This window comes from Somniosus microcephalus, chromosome 7 (assembly GCF_052327205.1).
Source record: "Somniosus microcephalus isolate GS21.2 chromosome 7, FLI_Smic_1.0, whole genome shotgun sequence".
In the NCBI taxonomy this organism is placed as follows: Eukaryota; Metazoa; Chordata; class Chondrichthyes; order Squaliformes; family Somniosidae; genus Somniosus; species Somniosus microcephalus.
Window position 1 is genome coordinate 57,436,398 of NC_140993.1, and position 14,818 is coordinate 57,451,215.

A 14,818-nucleotide genomic window follows, 5' to 3' on the forward strand; every position below is an offset into this window, starting at 1 on the left:
GCCTTTCTTTTAATTCATCTTGGCCCACTGAGCTATTGCTGACTTTATACTTGAGGAAAGTTTTTTGTTGCCTTTATTTTCCCACATTATTTCCATTTTTTCTGTTGTACACATTTGTTTTCCATCATGAGCCTAAACTTAAACGCCACAATATTATGATCACTGTTTCCAAATTGTGAAACAGTGTGCCCTGTTCTACCTTCTCCTGGTTGTTACTTAATATATATTTTTTTCTATTTGTTCATGGGATGTGGACATCCTTAACAACTGCATCTGCTCCTATACCCACTTACCTTACTTGACTAAGGAAGTTCTTGTCCCAACTTATCCTCCTGATCTGTGGTCTAAGCAGACATGATTACAGCTCTAAGAACAACACCTCACCTTTATATTAGACATTTTACAGTCTTTCGGACTCAACATTGAGTTCAACAATTTCTTCAAAACCTCTGCCCCCATTATTTTGCAGATGATTCTGATATTCCCATTTACACCTCTTCTTGACCCATTTTTTGTTTCTTTACTTGTCACATTACCATCTCCCTTCGCCTTGCACCATCATCCCTTTTGTCATTTAATCACTCCTGTCTTCCACCCTATCGCAGACCTTCCCTTTTGTTCTTTCCTCCCGTCCCCTTTCCCTGCCTCTGTACTTGCTTAATACCTGTTATATCTCTAACTTTTTCCAGTTCTGTCGAAAGCTCTTCAACCTGAAATGTTAACTCTGTTTCTCTCTCCAAAGATGCTGCCTGACCTGCTGAGTATTTCCAGCATTTTCTGTTTATATTTCAGATTTCCAGCATCTGCTGTATCTTGCTTTTCTAATAGCATTTAATTCACTGCCACTTCTCTTCCAGGAATGCCCACCTTGAAGAAGTTCTGCTTTTCTCTTCGACAGGATTTCCATTTGACTCTTTTACCTTATTCATCTTCACTGTTTTCTGTTTCCCTTCTCATGTTTGATCAGCTATCTACCAAAACTTGCTTTCACAGTCACATCTCTTTCCTCAGCAACTGTCTCCCGCTCCGACGTATTCCATGTGGATTCCAACTGAAATTCCACCCTTCATGTTTCGGATCTACTCATGATTACGGATATCTCCAGGATATTCAGTGTTCCTCGAACCACTGCTCTTGCCGTATCCTGAAATCTACGCTCAATGCCATGTGCTGCCACATGCACACTCTCGACCTCTCTCTTCAGTGGCACCAACTCTATCTCAAAGCTGTCCTGGTCCACCATTCCATTTCATCCTTCGCCTCATCCGGCACTTTAACAAAAAACTTGTTTTCTTCCTTTCAGGCTCAAGGATCGTAAGCTTCAACAACTCTTAGATGCCAAAGCCCCTCCGGAACTTTCTTCCCCTTCACTTTCCTCTGACCCCATCCCTTCTGTTATGTTCATAAATAAATAGATATTCTTATTATGAACAGCTAGCTTAAGCTAGTCACTTTTTTCAGTATGTGGACTTGTACAGCATCCATCTTGACTACTGCCTTGTGGGTAGCCTAGTGCATCATGGGTAGTCCCACTCTTATATATACAGCTAAACATACAGCAACATACAGCTCCACCTAGTGTACCATTCTAGAATGACATGTTACTGATCATTACATCCCCCTTTCTTTGAGGTTAAACAAAATCAATATCAATCAACTTTCAAGAAACACGATAAAGATGATATCAGTAACACTTTTGTTAGTGCTCTATAAACATAAATGTTTTCACAACAGTCAACACATTTTCAAAGCTTTACTTTATACTCAAAGATTAAGTCTATCAAGCTTTTTTACTTCACGTGTGGATCTTCTCAGCGCAGGTAAGTCTGATGTGTTTTCATGAGAGCCTGTATGTGTGTTTGTGTTAGATTGTTCTGGTGGTGATTGACAAGATTCAGTTTCGGCATTGTCATCGATTTGCTCTTGGATAGTTTCTTGTGTTTTTAGGAGGGAACAGCGGTTCCTCCTGAGAATCTGTCCTTCCTCAGTTCTAACAGTGTATGACCTTGGTCCTACTTCCTCAAGAACTGTAGCTTTCCTGTTCCATGCATCTGGATCCCCAATCCTGACAACATCATCCCTTGTCAATGGTTTCAGAGTTTTGGATGACTTGTCATAGTATGATTTCTGTTTCAGCTTTAACAGTTGAAGTCTCTGTCTCAGTTCCTTACTCTGCTTTTCTTTTGCACAGCAGGGTAGCGTGGTGCACAACCTGCGACCCATTAGGAGTTCAGCAGCTGAAGAACCAGAGTCTAAAGGTGAGGCTCGGTAGCTCAGCAGGGTGAGATAAGGATCAGACTTGCTTTCTGTCGCTTTCTTCAGTAGCTGTTTGAGAACTTGAACACCTTTCTCTGCCTTACCATTCGACTGAGCATACAAAGGACTGGATGTGATGTGCTGAAAGTCATACTGTGCTGCAAACTGTTGCCAATCCTTACAGTTGAAGCAGGGAACATTGTCACTAATGTCAATCCTGGGAATTTCATGTCTGGCAAAGATGGATTTAACATGCATTATGACACTGCTTGCTGATGTGCTTGAGATCAGCGCCATCTCAGGATAGTTAGAATAGTAGTCAATCACTATTAGATAGTCTTTACCATTCAAATGAAAGAGGTCCATACCAACCTTTTGCCATGATGCTGTTGGTATGTCAGCTACTATCATTGGTTCCTTTGTTTGTTTGTTTTGGTGTTTCTGACATGTCTCACATTTGCCTATCATGTTCTCAATGTCCTTATTTATGCCAGGCCAATAAACAGTGTCTCTTGCTCTCCTTTTGCATTTTTCAATTCCGAGGTGTCCCTCATGAATCCTGTTGAGCATGTCTTGACGTAGAGCCTGTGGAATGACTATTCTGTTCTGTTTTAGTAATAGTCCACTTGCGACACTCAACTCTGACCTGATGTGATAGTACTTTGGACAGGAACCTTTTGGCCAACCATGATGAATGTTCTCTATTACTGTTTGTAACACTGTATCTTTTACTGTTTCTTCTGCTATTTGCTTTGATTTTGTGTCTGACACGGGCAGCGCAGCAGTGACCATACTCACATGAACATCCACATCTTCTTCAGTAGAGCTCGAATTGTTGTTTGAAAGTCCACCAATTGCAGTCGACATTCCCCGTGAGTTTCAAACCCTAGGTGGCTTCAAATGCTCCATGTCGCGTTTTACAATATTCAGCAGATTTTACCAATCCTGGTACCATGTTATTATGTTCATAAATAAATAGATATTCTTATTATGAACAGCTAGCTTGAGCTCGTCACTTTATTCAGTATGTGGACTTGTACAGCATCCATCTTGACTACTGCCTTGTGGGTAGCCTAGTGCATCATGGGCAGTCCCACTCTTATATATACAGCTAAACATACAGCAACATACAGCTCCACCTAGTGTATGATTCTAGAATGACATGTTACTGATCATTACACCTTCTTCCAATCTCACCCCTTGATGTGTTTTCACTATCCCTTCTGACCTTCCCCTCTCTGACCCTGAACGATCAGTCCTCAGGAAAGGCCTGAGCTTCATCCCCCTATGCCCCCACATTAATGAATTTCGACCTCAGCATGATGCTGAGCTATTCTTCCATTGCCTTCGCCTCCATGCCCACTTCTTTGGCCAGGAGTTTTCCCTCCGAACAATGGACACTTTCGCTCGTCTTCAGAATTCTCATTCCACCTGGACCCCTCCCCTGGCCTCTTACCCTCTCTACATCTTTTCATTGGGAACTGCCGGCATGACATCGGCCATCTCAATTTCTCTGCTCCCCTCACTCACTCTAACCTACCTCCCTCTGAACTTGCAGCACTCCGTTCTCTCAGATCCAACCAGAACCTTGTCATTGAACCTGCTGGGAAGGGTTGCATTGTTGTTGTTTGGTGAACTGACCTCTACCTTACAGAAGCTGAATGCCAACTCTCTAACACCTCCTCCTACCTTCCCCTGGACCATAACCCCACCATCAAAAATCAAGCCATTGTTTCCAAGGCTGTCACTGACCTCATCTCCTCTGGAGATCATCCCCCCATGGCCTCCAACCTCATAGTCCCCCAACCCTGCACAACACGCTTCTACCTCCTTCCCAAGAACCACAAACAGGACTGCCCTGGTAGACCCATCGTTTCAGCCTGTTCTTGCCCCATGGAACTGATTTCTTCCTATCTCGACTCTATTTTTATCTCCCCTTGTCCAGCCTCTTCCTATCTACATCTGCAACTCTTCTGAGACCCTCCAACACTTTTACAGCTTCCAATTTCCTGGCCCTAACTGTCTCCTGTTCACCATGGACATCCAATCCCTCAACACCTCCATCTCCCACCAGAACGGTCTGAGGGTTCTCCGCTTCTTGCTTTAACAGAGGCCCAACCAGTCCCCATTCACCACCACCCTCCTCCGCCTGGCTGAACTTGTTCTCACATTGAACAACTTCTCCTTTGGCTCCACTCACTTCCTCCAAATAAAAGGTGTTGCTATGGGAACCCATATGGGTCCTAGTTATGCCTGTATTTTCGTGGGATATGTGGAACATTCTTGGTTCCAGTCCTACTCAGGTCCCCTCACTGAACCCCTTTTATCAGTACATTGATGACTGTATTGGTGCCATTTCCTGTTCTCACCCTGAACTGGAAAGTTTCAACAACTTTGCTTCCAATTTCCACTCTTCCCTCGTCGATCTTTGACTCTTCCTTTCCCTTCCTCGACTTCTGTGTCTCTATTTCTGGGGCTAGGCTGTCGGCCAATATCCACTATAAGCTCACTGATTCCCACAACTACCTTGACTACGCTTCCTCCCACCACGCTTCCTGTAAGGACTCTATTCCATTCTCCCAGTTTCTCCATCTCCGCTGCATCTGATCCGACGATGCCACCTTCCATACCAGTGCTTCCGATATGTCTACCTTTGACCTTAACCAAGGATTCCCCTCCACCGTGGTTGATAGGGCACTCGACCATGCCCATTCCATTTCCTGCAATTCTGCTCTCACCCCTTCCCCTCCCTCGCAGAACAAGGATAGAGTTCTCCTTGTCCTCACCTTCCACCCCACCAGCCTTCACATTCAATGAATCATTCTCCACACTTTCCACCGCCTCCAGCGTGATCCCACCACCAAACACAACTTCTCCTCCCCTTTCAGCATTCCGAAGGGACCATTCCCTCCTCGACACTGGTACACTCCTCTATCATCCCCAACACCCACTCCTCTTCCCACGGCATTTTCCTGTGCAAGCACCAGAGATGCAATACCAGCCCTTTTAACTATTCCCTTCCCACCATCCAAGGCTCCAAACACTCCTTCCAGGTAAAACATCGATTTACTTGTACTTCTTTCAATTTAGTAATCTGTACTCGCTGCTCACGATGCGGTCTCCTCTACATTGGGGAGACCAAATTCAGATTGGGTGATTGCTTTATGGAACACCTCCAGTCATTCCACAAGCGTGACGCCGAGCTTCTGGGATCTTTTACGTCTACCTGATAGGGAAGACAGGGCCTCAGTTTAACATCTCATCCGAAGATGGAATCTCCGATAGTGCAGCACTCGCTCAGTTCTGCACTGGAGTGTCAGCCTAGATTTTTGTGCTCGAGTCTCTGGAGTGGGACCCACAACCTTCTGGCTCAGAGGTGAGAGGGCTGACACTGGTTAGAACCTAATTCCTCAAATCTCTCACTGCAAGACTTCCATCTGACTTTTTCCTATGTCATTGGTTCCTATGTAAACCATGACTTTTGGCTGCTTCCCTTCCATTTACCAAAGTTAAATTGAGCAAGATACTGGAAGAAATCTCTACTTCTCTTTGAATGCAAACTTTAACTTCCACCTGAACCACTGGAACAGGCAAAACACTACCTCAATTTAATGTGAATTAAATCTGAAAAGCATCACCTGCAACAATAATATGATAAGGCAGGATCTGGCCAAAGTGGACTGGGATCAGTTACTTGTAGGAAAATCCACATCAGAGCAGTGGGAGTCATTCAGAAAGGAAATAGAGAGAGTACAGCGCCAACATGTTCCCGTAAAGGTCAAGGGTGGGACCAACAAGCCCAGGGAACCCTGGATGTCAAGGGATATACAAGAATGGATTAGGAAAAAAGGGAGGCTTTTGGCAGATACAAAGGACTAAAAACAGTGGAAGCCCTAAAGGAGTATAGAAAGTGAAGAGGGCTACTTAAAAAAGAAATTAGGAGAGTGAAGAGGGGGCATGAAAAAACATTGGCGGGCAAAATAAAGGAAAATCCCAAGGTTTTATAAGTATATTAAGGGCAAGAGGATAACCAGGGAAAGAGTAGGGCCAATTAGGGACAAAAGTGGCAATCTGTGTGTAGAGCCGGAAGATGTAGGTGAGGTTTTAAATGAATATTTTGCATCTGTGTTCACTATGGAGAAGGACGATGTAGGCATAGAAATCAGGCAGGGGGATTGTGATATACTTGAACAAATTAGTATTGAGAGGGAGGAGGTACTAGTGGTTTTAGCGGGCTTAAAAGTGGATAAATCCCCAGGCCCAAACGAGATGTATCCCAGAAATAACAACAGAAAATGCTGGAAAAACTCAGCAGGCCAGGCAACATCCGTGGAGAGAAATTATAGTCGACGTTTCGGGTGAACCCTTTTTCAAAACTGGAAAGGAAATGAAATAGATCGACGGCAGGGCTGCGATAGAACAAAAGAAGTAAAGGAGTAAAGAGACATTAAGAGGTATTCAAAACCAGATGAGATGGTAATAGGACAGTGGAGACAAAAGACAGCTCAGATGAGGTGTGAAGTGTACTGGCAGGATGAGAGACAGCTGCCATGTGGGAGAGAGAGAAAAAAAGGAAAGGGGGGGGGAAGGTGAAACCCAAAACAAAGGGGTGGAAAAGAAATATAAGTAAAAATGTAATAGGGGCCGAGGTTATGATCTGAAATTGTTGAACTCGATATTGAGTCCGGAAGACTGCAAAGTGCCTAATCGGAAGATGAGGTGCTGTTCCTCGAGTTTACGTTGAGCTTCCATGGAACAATGCAAGAGGCCAAGGACGGTGAGGTCCGAGTGGGAATGGAGTGGTGAATTAAAATGACAGGTGACCGGAAGCTCGGGGTCACCCTTACGAACTGAACGGTGGTGTTCCACAAAGCGGTCACCCAATCTGCGTTTGGTCTCCCCAATGTAGAGGAGACCGCATCGTGAGAAGCGAATACAGTATACTAGATTGCAAGATGTACAAGTAAATCGCTGTTTCACCTGGAAGGGGTGTTTGTGGCCCTGGACAGTGGGAAGGGGGGAGGTATAGGGGCAGGTGTTACATCTCCTGCGCTTACACGGGAAGGTGCCAGGCGAAGGGGAAGGGCTGTTGGGGGTGATAGAGGAGTGGACTAGGGTGTCTTGGAGGGAGCGGTCCCTACGGAATGCTGAAAGGGGAGGGGAGGGGAAGATGCGTTTCGTGGTGGGATCACTTTGGAGGTAGCGGAAATGGCGGAGGATGATCCATTGAATGTGGAGGCTGGTGGGTTGACCGCAGATTGGGTGACCGCTTTGCGGAACACCTCCGTTCAGTCCATAAGGGCGACCCCGAGCTTCCGGTCACCTGTCATTTTAATTCACCGCTCCATTCCCACTCGGACCTCACCGTGCTTGGCCTCTTGCATTGTTCCACGGAAGCTCAACGTAAACTCGAGGAACAGCACCTCATCTTCCGATTAGGCACTTTGCAGCCTTCCGGACTCAATATCGAGTTCAACAATTTCAGATCATAACCTCGGCCCCTATTACATTTTTACTTATACTTCTTTTCCACCCCTTTGTTTTGGGTTTCACCTTCCCCCCACTTTCCTTTTTTTTTCTCTCTCCCACATGGCAGCTGTCTCTCATCCTGCCAGTACACTTCACACCTAATCTGAGCTGTCTTTTGTCTCCACTGTCCCATTACCATCTCGTCTGGTTTTGAATACCTCTTAATGTCTCTTTACTTCTTTACTTCTTTTGTTCTATCGCAGCCCTGCCGTCGATCTAGTTCATTTCTTTTCCAGTTTTGAAAAAGGGTTCACCCGAAATGTCAACTATAATTTCTCTCCATGGATGTTGCCTGGCCTGCTGAGTTTTTCCAGCATTTTCTGTTGTTATTTCGGATTTCCAACATCTGCAGTATTTTGCTATCGTACGAGATGTATCCCAGGCTGCTGTGTGAGGCAAGGGAGGAGATTGCAGGGGCTCTGACACAAATTTTCAGAACTTCTCTGGCCACAGGGGAGGTGCCAGAGGACTGGAGGGCAGCTAACGTAGTATCATTATTCAAGAAGGGTACTAGGGATAAACCAGGAACTTACAGGCCAGTGAGCCTAACATCAGTGGTACGGAAATTATTGGAAAAAATTCTGAGGGACAGAATTAGTCTCCACTTGGAGAGGCAAGGATTAATCAAGGATAGTCAGCATGGCTTTGTCAGGTAGGGAGATAATGGGGTCGATTTTTGTGGAGCCATCAGGTGGGGTTTCAGGTGTGTGGGGGGGGGGAAATCCCGAATTTGGGGGTTCCGACACCATCCCGCCCAAAACCCCGCTCCATGCAACTTTCAGGGGCGGCGGGTACCCGCCCCACACTGGGACCCGCCGAAACCAGGCGGGAAGGGATTAGTGCCAATTAACTGCCTGTTAACAGGTAGTTAACAGGCAGTTTTTAGCCTAATCCCTATTTTGAGGGGTTTCGTGTGGGATTCCCGATGGCTCCAAACCACGCCAGGTTAGAGCAGTCGGGCCGTCGGGTTGAAGGAGTTGGAGGGGTCGCGATGTTGCTGTTCAGGTGAGTGATGGGTGCATGAATGCAAAGGTAAGTGTGTTTTGTGTGTCTAAAGTGTGTAAAGAACTTTTACTTACCTGTACTTACCTTAACAGCCTTTCTTCCTGTAGCCGTCGGGAGCCCATCACTCACCCGGCACTTAAAGCTGAACGGCTGCGATCTGTGAAAAGTGACAGCCTTCAGCTTTGAGTGCTGCTGAGAGTTCTAACTGAGTCTGTGCAGAAGGACTCATGTTAGAGCTCAGACTGTCAGTGTTTCACAGCTTCAAACAGCTGTGAAACACTGATATTTCATCTGTCAAGAACTCTTGACAGATGAAATTGCAGTCTGTGACGTCATCTGTTGCCGGGTGGCCCTTAATTGGCCTGCTGAGCCCACTGGGCGGGCTCAACAAGGTCAATCAAGGGAAAATCACGCGGATTGGCCGGACGTCGAAGTAGGTGGGTCTAAAACCCGAAAGTTGTAGTCCTGCCTCCTTCCCGACAGCTTCGGGAAAATCGACCCCAATGTCTAACCAATTTGATTGAATTTTTCAAGGGGGTGACTAGGCGTGTGGATGAGGGTAGTGCAGTTGATGTAGTCTACATGGACTTCAGTAAGGCTTTTGACAAAGTCCCGCATGGGAGACTGGTCAAGAAGGTAAGAGCCCATGGGATCCAGGGCAATTTGGCACATTGGATCCAAAATTGGCTTAGTGGCAGGAGGCAGAGGGTGATGGTTGAAGGTTGTTTTTGTGACTGGAAGCCTGTGTCCAGCGGTGTACCACAGGGATCGGTGCTGGGTCCCTTGCTGTTTGTAGTGTACATTAATGATTTTGATATGAATGTAGGAGGTATGATCAGTAAGTTCGCAGATGACATGAAAATTGGTGGAGTGGTAAATAGTGAGGAGGGAAGCCTCAGGCTACAGGACGATATAGATGGGTTGGTCAGATGGGCAGAACAGTGGCAAATGGAATTTAACCCTGAAAAGTGTGAGGTGATGCATTTTGGGAAGACTAACAAGGCAAGGGAATACACAATGAATGGTAGGACCCTAGGAAGGAAAGAGGATCAGAGGGACCTTGGTGTGCATGTACATAGATCCCTGAAGGCAGCAGGACAGGTAGATAAGGTGGTTAAGAAGGATTATGGGATACTTGTCTTCATTAGCCGAGGCATAGAATATAAGAGCAGGGAGGTTATGATGGAGCTGTCCAAAACGCTAGTTAGGCCACATCTGGAATACTGTGTGCAGTTCTGGTCGCCACACTATAGGAAGGCTGTGATTGCATTGGAGAGGGTGCAGAGGAGATTCACCAGGATGTTACCTGGGCTGGAGCATTTCAGTTATGAAGAGAGACTGGACAGGCTGGTGTTGTTTTCCTTAGAGCAGAGAAGGCTGAGGGGGGGACCTGATTGAGGTGTACAAAATTATGAGGGGCATAGATAGGGTAGCTAGAAAGGAACTTTTCCCCTTAGTAGAGGGGTTAATAACCAGGGGGCATAGTTTCAAGGTAAGGGGCAGGAGGTTTAGAGGGGATTTGAGGAAAAACTTTTTCACCCAGAGGGTGGTTGGAATCTGGAACTCACTGCCTGAAAGGGTGGTAGAGGCAGGAACCCTCACAACATTCAAGAAGCATTTAGATGAGCACTTGAAACACCATAGCATCCAAGGCTACGGACCAAGTGCTGGAAAATGGGATTAGAATAGATAGGGCTTGATGGCCGGCGCAGACACGATGGGCCGAAGGGTCTCTTTCTGTGCTGTATAACTCTGTGACTCTAATGCAGGACTCCCTCAGTTGATGAATGCACTATCCAGCATGAGTCATATAATATTAGAATGTACTTGGATTATGAGCTCAATCTCCTGGGTAGCTATTTGAATCTACAACCTACTGACCCAGAGGTGAGAGTACTATCAAATGAGCCAAGAGTAGATGGTGAGGTTTACTCTTTAATATGAGTTAAACGCACCTAATGTTGTAAATATTTCCTGGCCAGTATCTTTTACAAATTAATATCATGTCACCTGATGTCATTAAGCCCACTAGATTGTGTTGCAGTTCACAACTCACTTCAGGATAACTGCTTTAACTTGCGCCCAGCATGGTTTTCCAATGGCTCAGTTGAAAATGGGTGACCCAGTGTGGAACTGAGCCATACATAGTATTTACATCACAGTAACAGGCCGTTTGGTCCAACAGGTCCCTTGCCAAACTAGAGCAACTTCAAGTTCAACCAATCTGTGCTCAGTCTAGGTGGCTTTGAGGCAGGAGGGATGCTACAACTGAACTCAGAATCTCTGGGTTAGGAAGAGGGGAAAGAAAAACAGCCAGTGTTTCTGATCACTATTCAATCACCCATGTTGTGAGCAGATGTAAGGTTGAGGGCATGACTGAATTCAACACAAACTGACTGGTGGTCTTCTGAAGACGATAGCAGTCTCTATGTGCAGTGATTGAGAGTGGATGAAAAAAGGAGCATTAAGGATCTTCACCAAGTTTATCTAATGAGTAGCTGAGCAATATGGGTGAAGTGCATCCCAGGTCCAACCATTGGCCTATGCAGTGTTAGCTAATCTCAACTGGGATGGTGATAGGATCAGAATACAGCACTTGGTTTCAGAGCTCTTTGATAGGTGTGGAAAATTGACCAGGGATTCTGCTGTCCAGCAACTACTGCTGGATATAGGCCTGTTAGGAATTGGGTGAGGGACTGTGATTAGCATAGTGGTTAGCACTGTTGCCTCACAGCGCCAGGGACCCGGGTTCGAATCCGGCCTCGGGCGACTGTCTGTGTGGAGTTTGCACATTCTCCCCGTGTTTGCGTGGGTTTCCTCCGGGTGTTCCGGTTTCCTCCCACAGTCCAAAGATGTGCGGGTTAGGTTGATTGGCTATGATAAATTGACCCTTAGTGTTAGGGGGATTAAATACGTGGGGTTACGGGGATAGGGTGGGATATGTGTTGGTGTAGGGGTTACGGGGATCGGGTGGGATGTGTGTTGGTGTAGGGGTTACGGGGATCGGGTGGGATATGTGTTGGTGTAGGGGTTACGGGGATCGGGTGGGATATGTGTTGGTGTAGGGGTTACGGGGATCGGGTGGGATATGTGTCGGTGCAGGCTCGATGGGCCGAAATGGCCTCTATCTGCACTGTGGGGTTTCTGTGTGTGTGTGTGTGTGTGTATAATCAAATAGCTGGCCAACATTCTTTGTCAAGGCTGCCATATGAATAATGGCATCTGGCCTCGGCTCAGTGCCTCTAAAGCTATCACATCTTCAGCGTCATACTATAAAATAGAAAGTGCCATATCATTGGACCTTCTTGTCCAGTCATAAGATGCAATATAGCTGAAGACTATTTTTTTCTTGACAATATTCTCCCCTTTCTTCTTTCAGTCCTGAAGGGTTTGACTTCCTGCTAGGTCAGTGTCAAGGGAGCTTTACTTTGCATCTAACTTATACTATGCCTGATCTGAGACTACTTGTTAGGACGAAGTAGAGGGCTCATTAATCTGCACATAACCTGGACTGTGCCTGATGTGGGAGTGCTTAGTGCTGATACTAAATAGCAGAAATGGGAAAGTATTCAATTTTCCAGCACTAAGATCTCTCTACTTGATCAGCACAAAAAGACTATAATAATTTACCTGAAAGACTTAGTGTTTTCAGTCTGAATTCCATTCCGTACAGAATAACCAAGCACAGACTAGTATCCAGTTTACGTGCATCATCTGGGTAACGTTCAAAATCTCTCGAGTTCTTCCCAGGTCGAATTTCTTTAATTTCCCGAATGTCGACTATATGAAAAGAGAAAAGAAAAAATCTCAGGTTATTCCATGGTTTTTTTAAATGAATAATATTAACAATGTTGTATCTGCATGCCCTTTCTGTCAATGTTTTCTATTATGAATTCCCATGCCCATATTTATAATGGTAACTGCCTAAGTAAAACTTGTTAGGCTGTAATTACACCCTCCCCCCATTGGAGGTGCTGCAGCGTAAACATCGGCAGCAGGATGTAATTATAGCAAGACAGGTTTACATGGTTAATTTGCATTATAACTGTGGACATAGGAATTAATGGGAATACAAAAATAAAAATATAATGTATGACTTTATAATGGGGACTGAATTAGTCTGCACACCAGGTCCAATGGGCTTCCTTCAATCCTTCAACTGAAGACTATGGGGGAGAAATTTGGTATTGCCCCTTTTGGGGCACAATTATCGGCCGGACGCAAAGTTTAGCGCCTGGCACTAATTATCGCCTCCGACTGCAAACTTGGCTTCTATCACCCCTGGAGGTGATGGGAGCACTAAATCAGGTGCTACACACCTCTCTTAAGGCGCTAACGCTGAGGAGTGAGGCGCTAACTCAGAGTGCTGGCGAAGCTCATGTAATGTCAGTCAGCAGTGGAACACAGACACACTGGCGTCGGTCAGTTCTTAAAGGGCAGGGTTGATCTTGCTCTCCATCCACACCCTGCTCATTGCAGCCTTGAATCTCGGCTGGAGAGACCTGTACATCAATTCTGCTGGAAAGAACAATGGAGCAGCCCAGGGAAAGAGCTCAGAGTGCAGCCCCCATAGTCTCTTCTAAATCGATGCAAGGAAGGTCAAATCAAAATGAACCTGCAAAGTGCTGCTCAGTACCCAAAACTTCTTCACACAGCGTTGAATCTCTCCAGAAGTCTCTCTCTCTCTCTCAGACTGCATGGTGCAAAAATGTTGCCGACAAAAAAAGTCAGGAAGCAGTCACCTTTAAATAGCGCTCCCCCAGTCCCTTCCTGACTGCAAAACGTTCCCCTCAACCTGTCATTGCTAGTGGCAGGCAGTAAGGCAGGGGGCGCCACTCAATATCTGGTCCAGGGCACTACTGGGGCGTTGCACGCTCGACTGACGTTGCGGGTGCAGGAGATCGTGGCGGTAGTGTTTAGTGCCGCCGCAAAATGTCTGGTCAATTTTGCAAGCGGCGCAAACATCGCCGTGCCCGGGCGCTAGTTGCTTTGCGCCCCATTAGCGTCCTCGTAGGGCGTTAACGGGAGGCGCAAATCAACCGAATTTTCCCCCTATATTTAGTCTTCACTTCCTGTGTGCAATGCCACAGAAGATCAACTAGTAATATATTAACAATCTTACAGATTAGTTGGGCTGAATGTTCTGTTTCTGTGCTGTATATTCTATCTAAAATAAAAAATGTTTAAAAATTACATATTTCACAATAACATGATTACATTTATCCATTAGTTGACTTCTGCATACTTTAATGCCTTCATCAAAGTTTTTATTTGAAGGCTTCAGCCTCTTCCAAAAAGCTTGAACTTGGACTTGATATTTCTGCCTTGAGCTATGATGTTGTGAACTGAATTTGGATTGTGCAGTCTGTACATGTGGCATGTGTTTTGTTGACAGTTGGAAAAGGTCAATGCTAATTGTATACACCTATGAGACAAATGCTTTATTTTCTAACATCTATGAAGCTGACAGACATTGAAAGAGGGCAAGGCAGACAGATGAAATTTTCTTTTATATATTCATTCATGGGATGCAGGCAACAGCATTTATTGCCCATCCCTAATTACCATTTCACAGGGCAGTTAAGAGTCAACCACATTGCTGTGGGAGTCACATATAGGCCAGACCAGGTAAGGATGACAGATTTCCTTCCCAAAAGGACATTAGTGAACCAAACAGGTTTTTTAACAACAATGCAGTAGTTTCATGATCACCATCATTGATACAAGCTTTATTTAATTAACTGAATTTAAATTCCCCAACTGGCATAGTGGGATTTGAACTCATGTCTCCAGATAATTAGTCCAGACCTCTGGATTACTAGTTTAGTTGTAAGGCTCGCAAAATTATACAAATTCCCCCAAAGTAAGAAAAGTAGATATTGGATAATATTGGGCCAGAAAGGGGCTTAAAAATCAAAACCCCAGGATTTTGGCTATTTTAAAAGGCATGTTCAGGCCTGTGGAAAAACTGTGACAAAAGGAGGTGGGATGGGCCCCCGAAACACAGACAGTTTTAGTATTGGAAAGG

General features: G+C 45.4%; 1 protein-coding gene across 1 annotated transcript in view; it reads right to left on the minus strand.

The window, feature by feature from the left end:
* The window catches only part of LOC147114648 (1-phosphatidylinositol 4,5-bisphosphate phosphodiesterase gamma-1-like), a 326,116-nt gene that overhangs the window by 180,380 nt on the left and 130,918 nt on the right, over positions 1 to 14,818 (minus strand). The window contains exon 2 of the mRNA XM_085992491.1: positions 12,421 to 12,570. Coding sequence (XP_085848617.1) covers positions 12,421 to 12,570 — 150 coding nt within the window. The remainder of the gene's footprint in view (positions 1 to 12,420; positions 12,571 to 14,818) is intronic.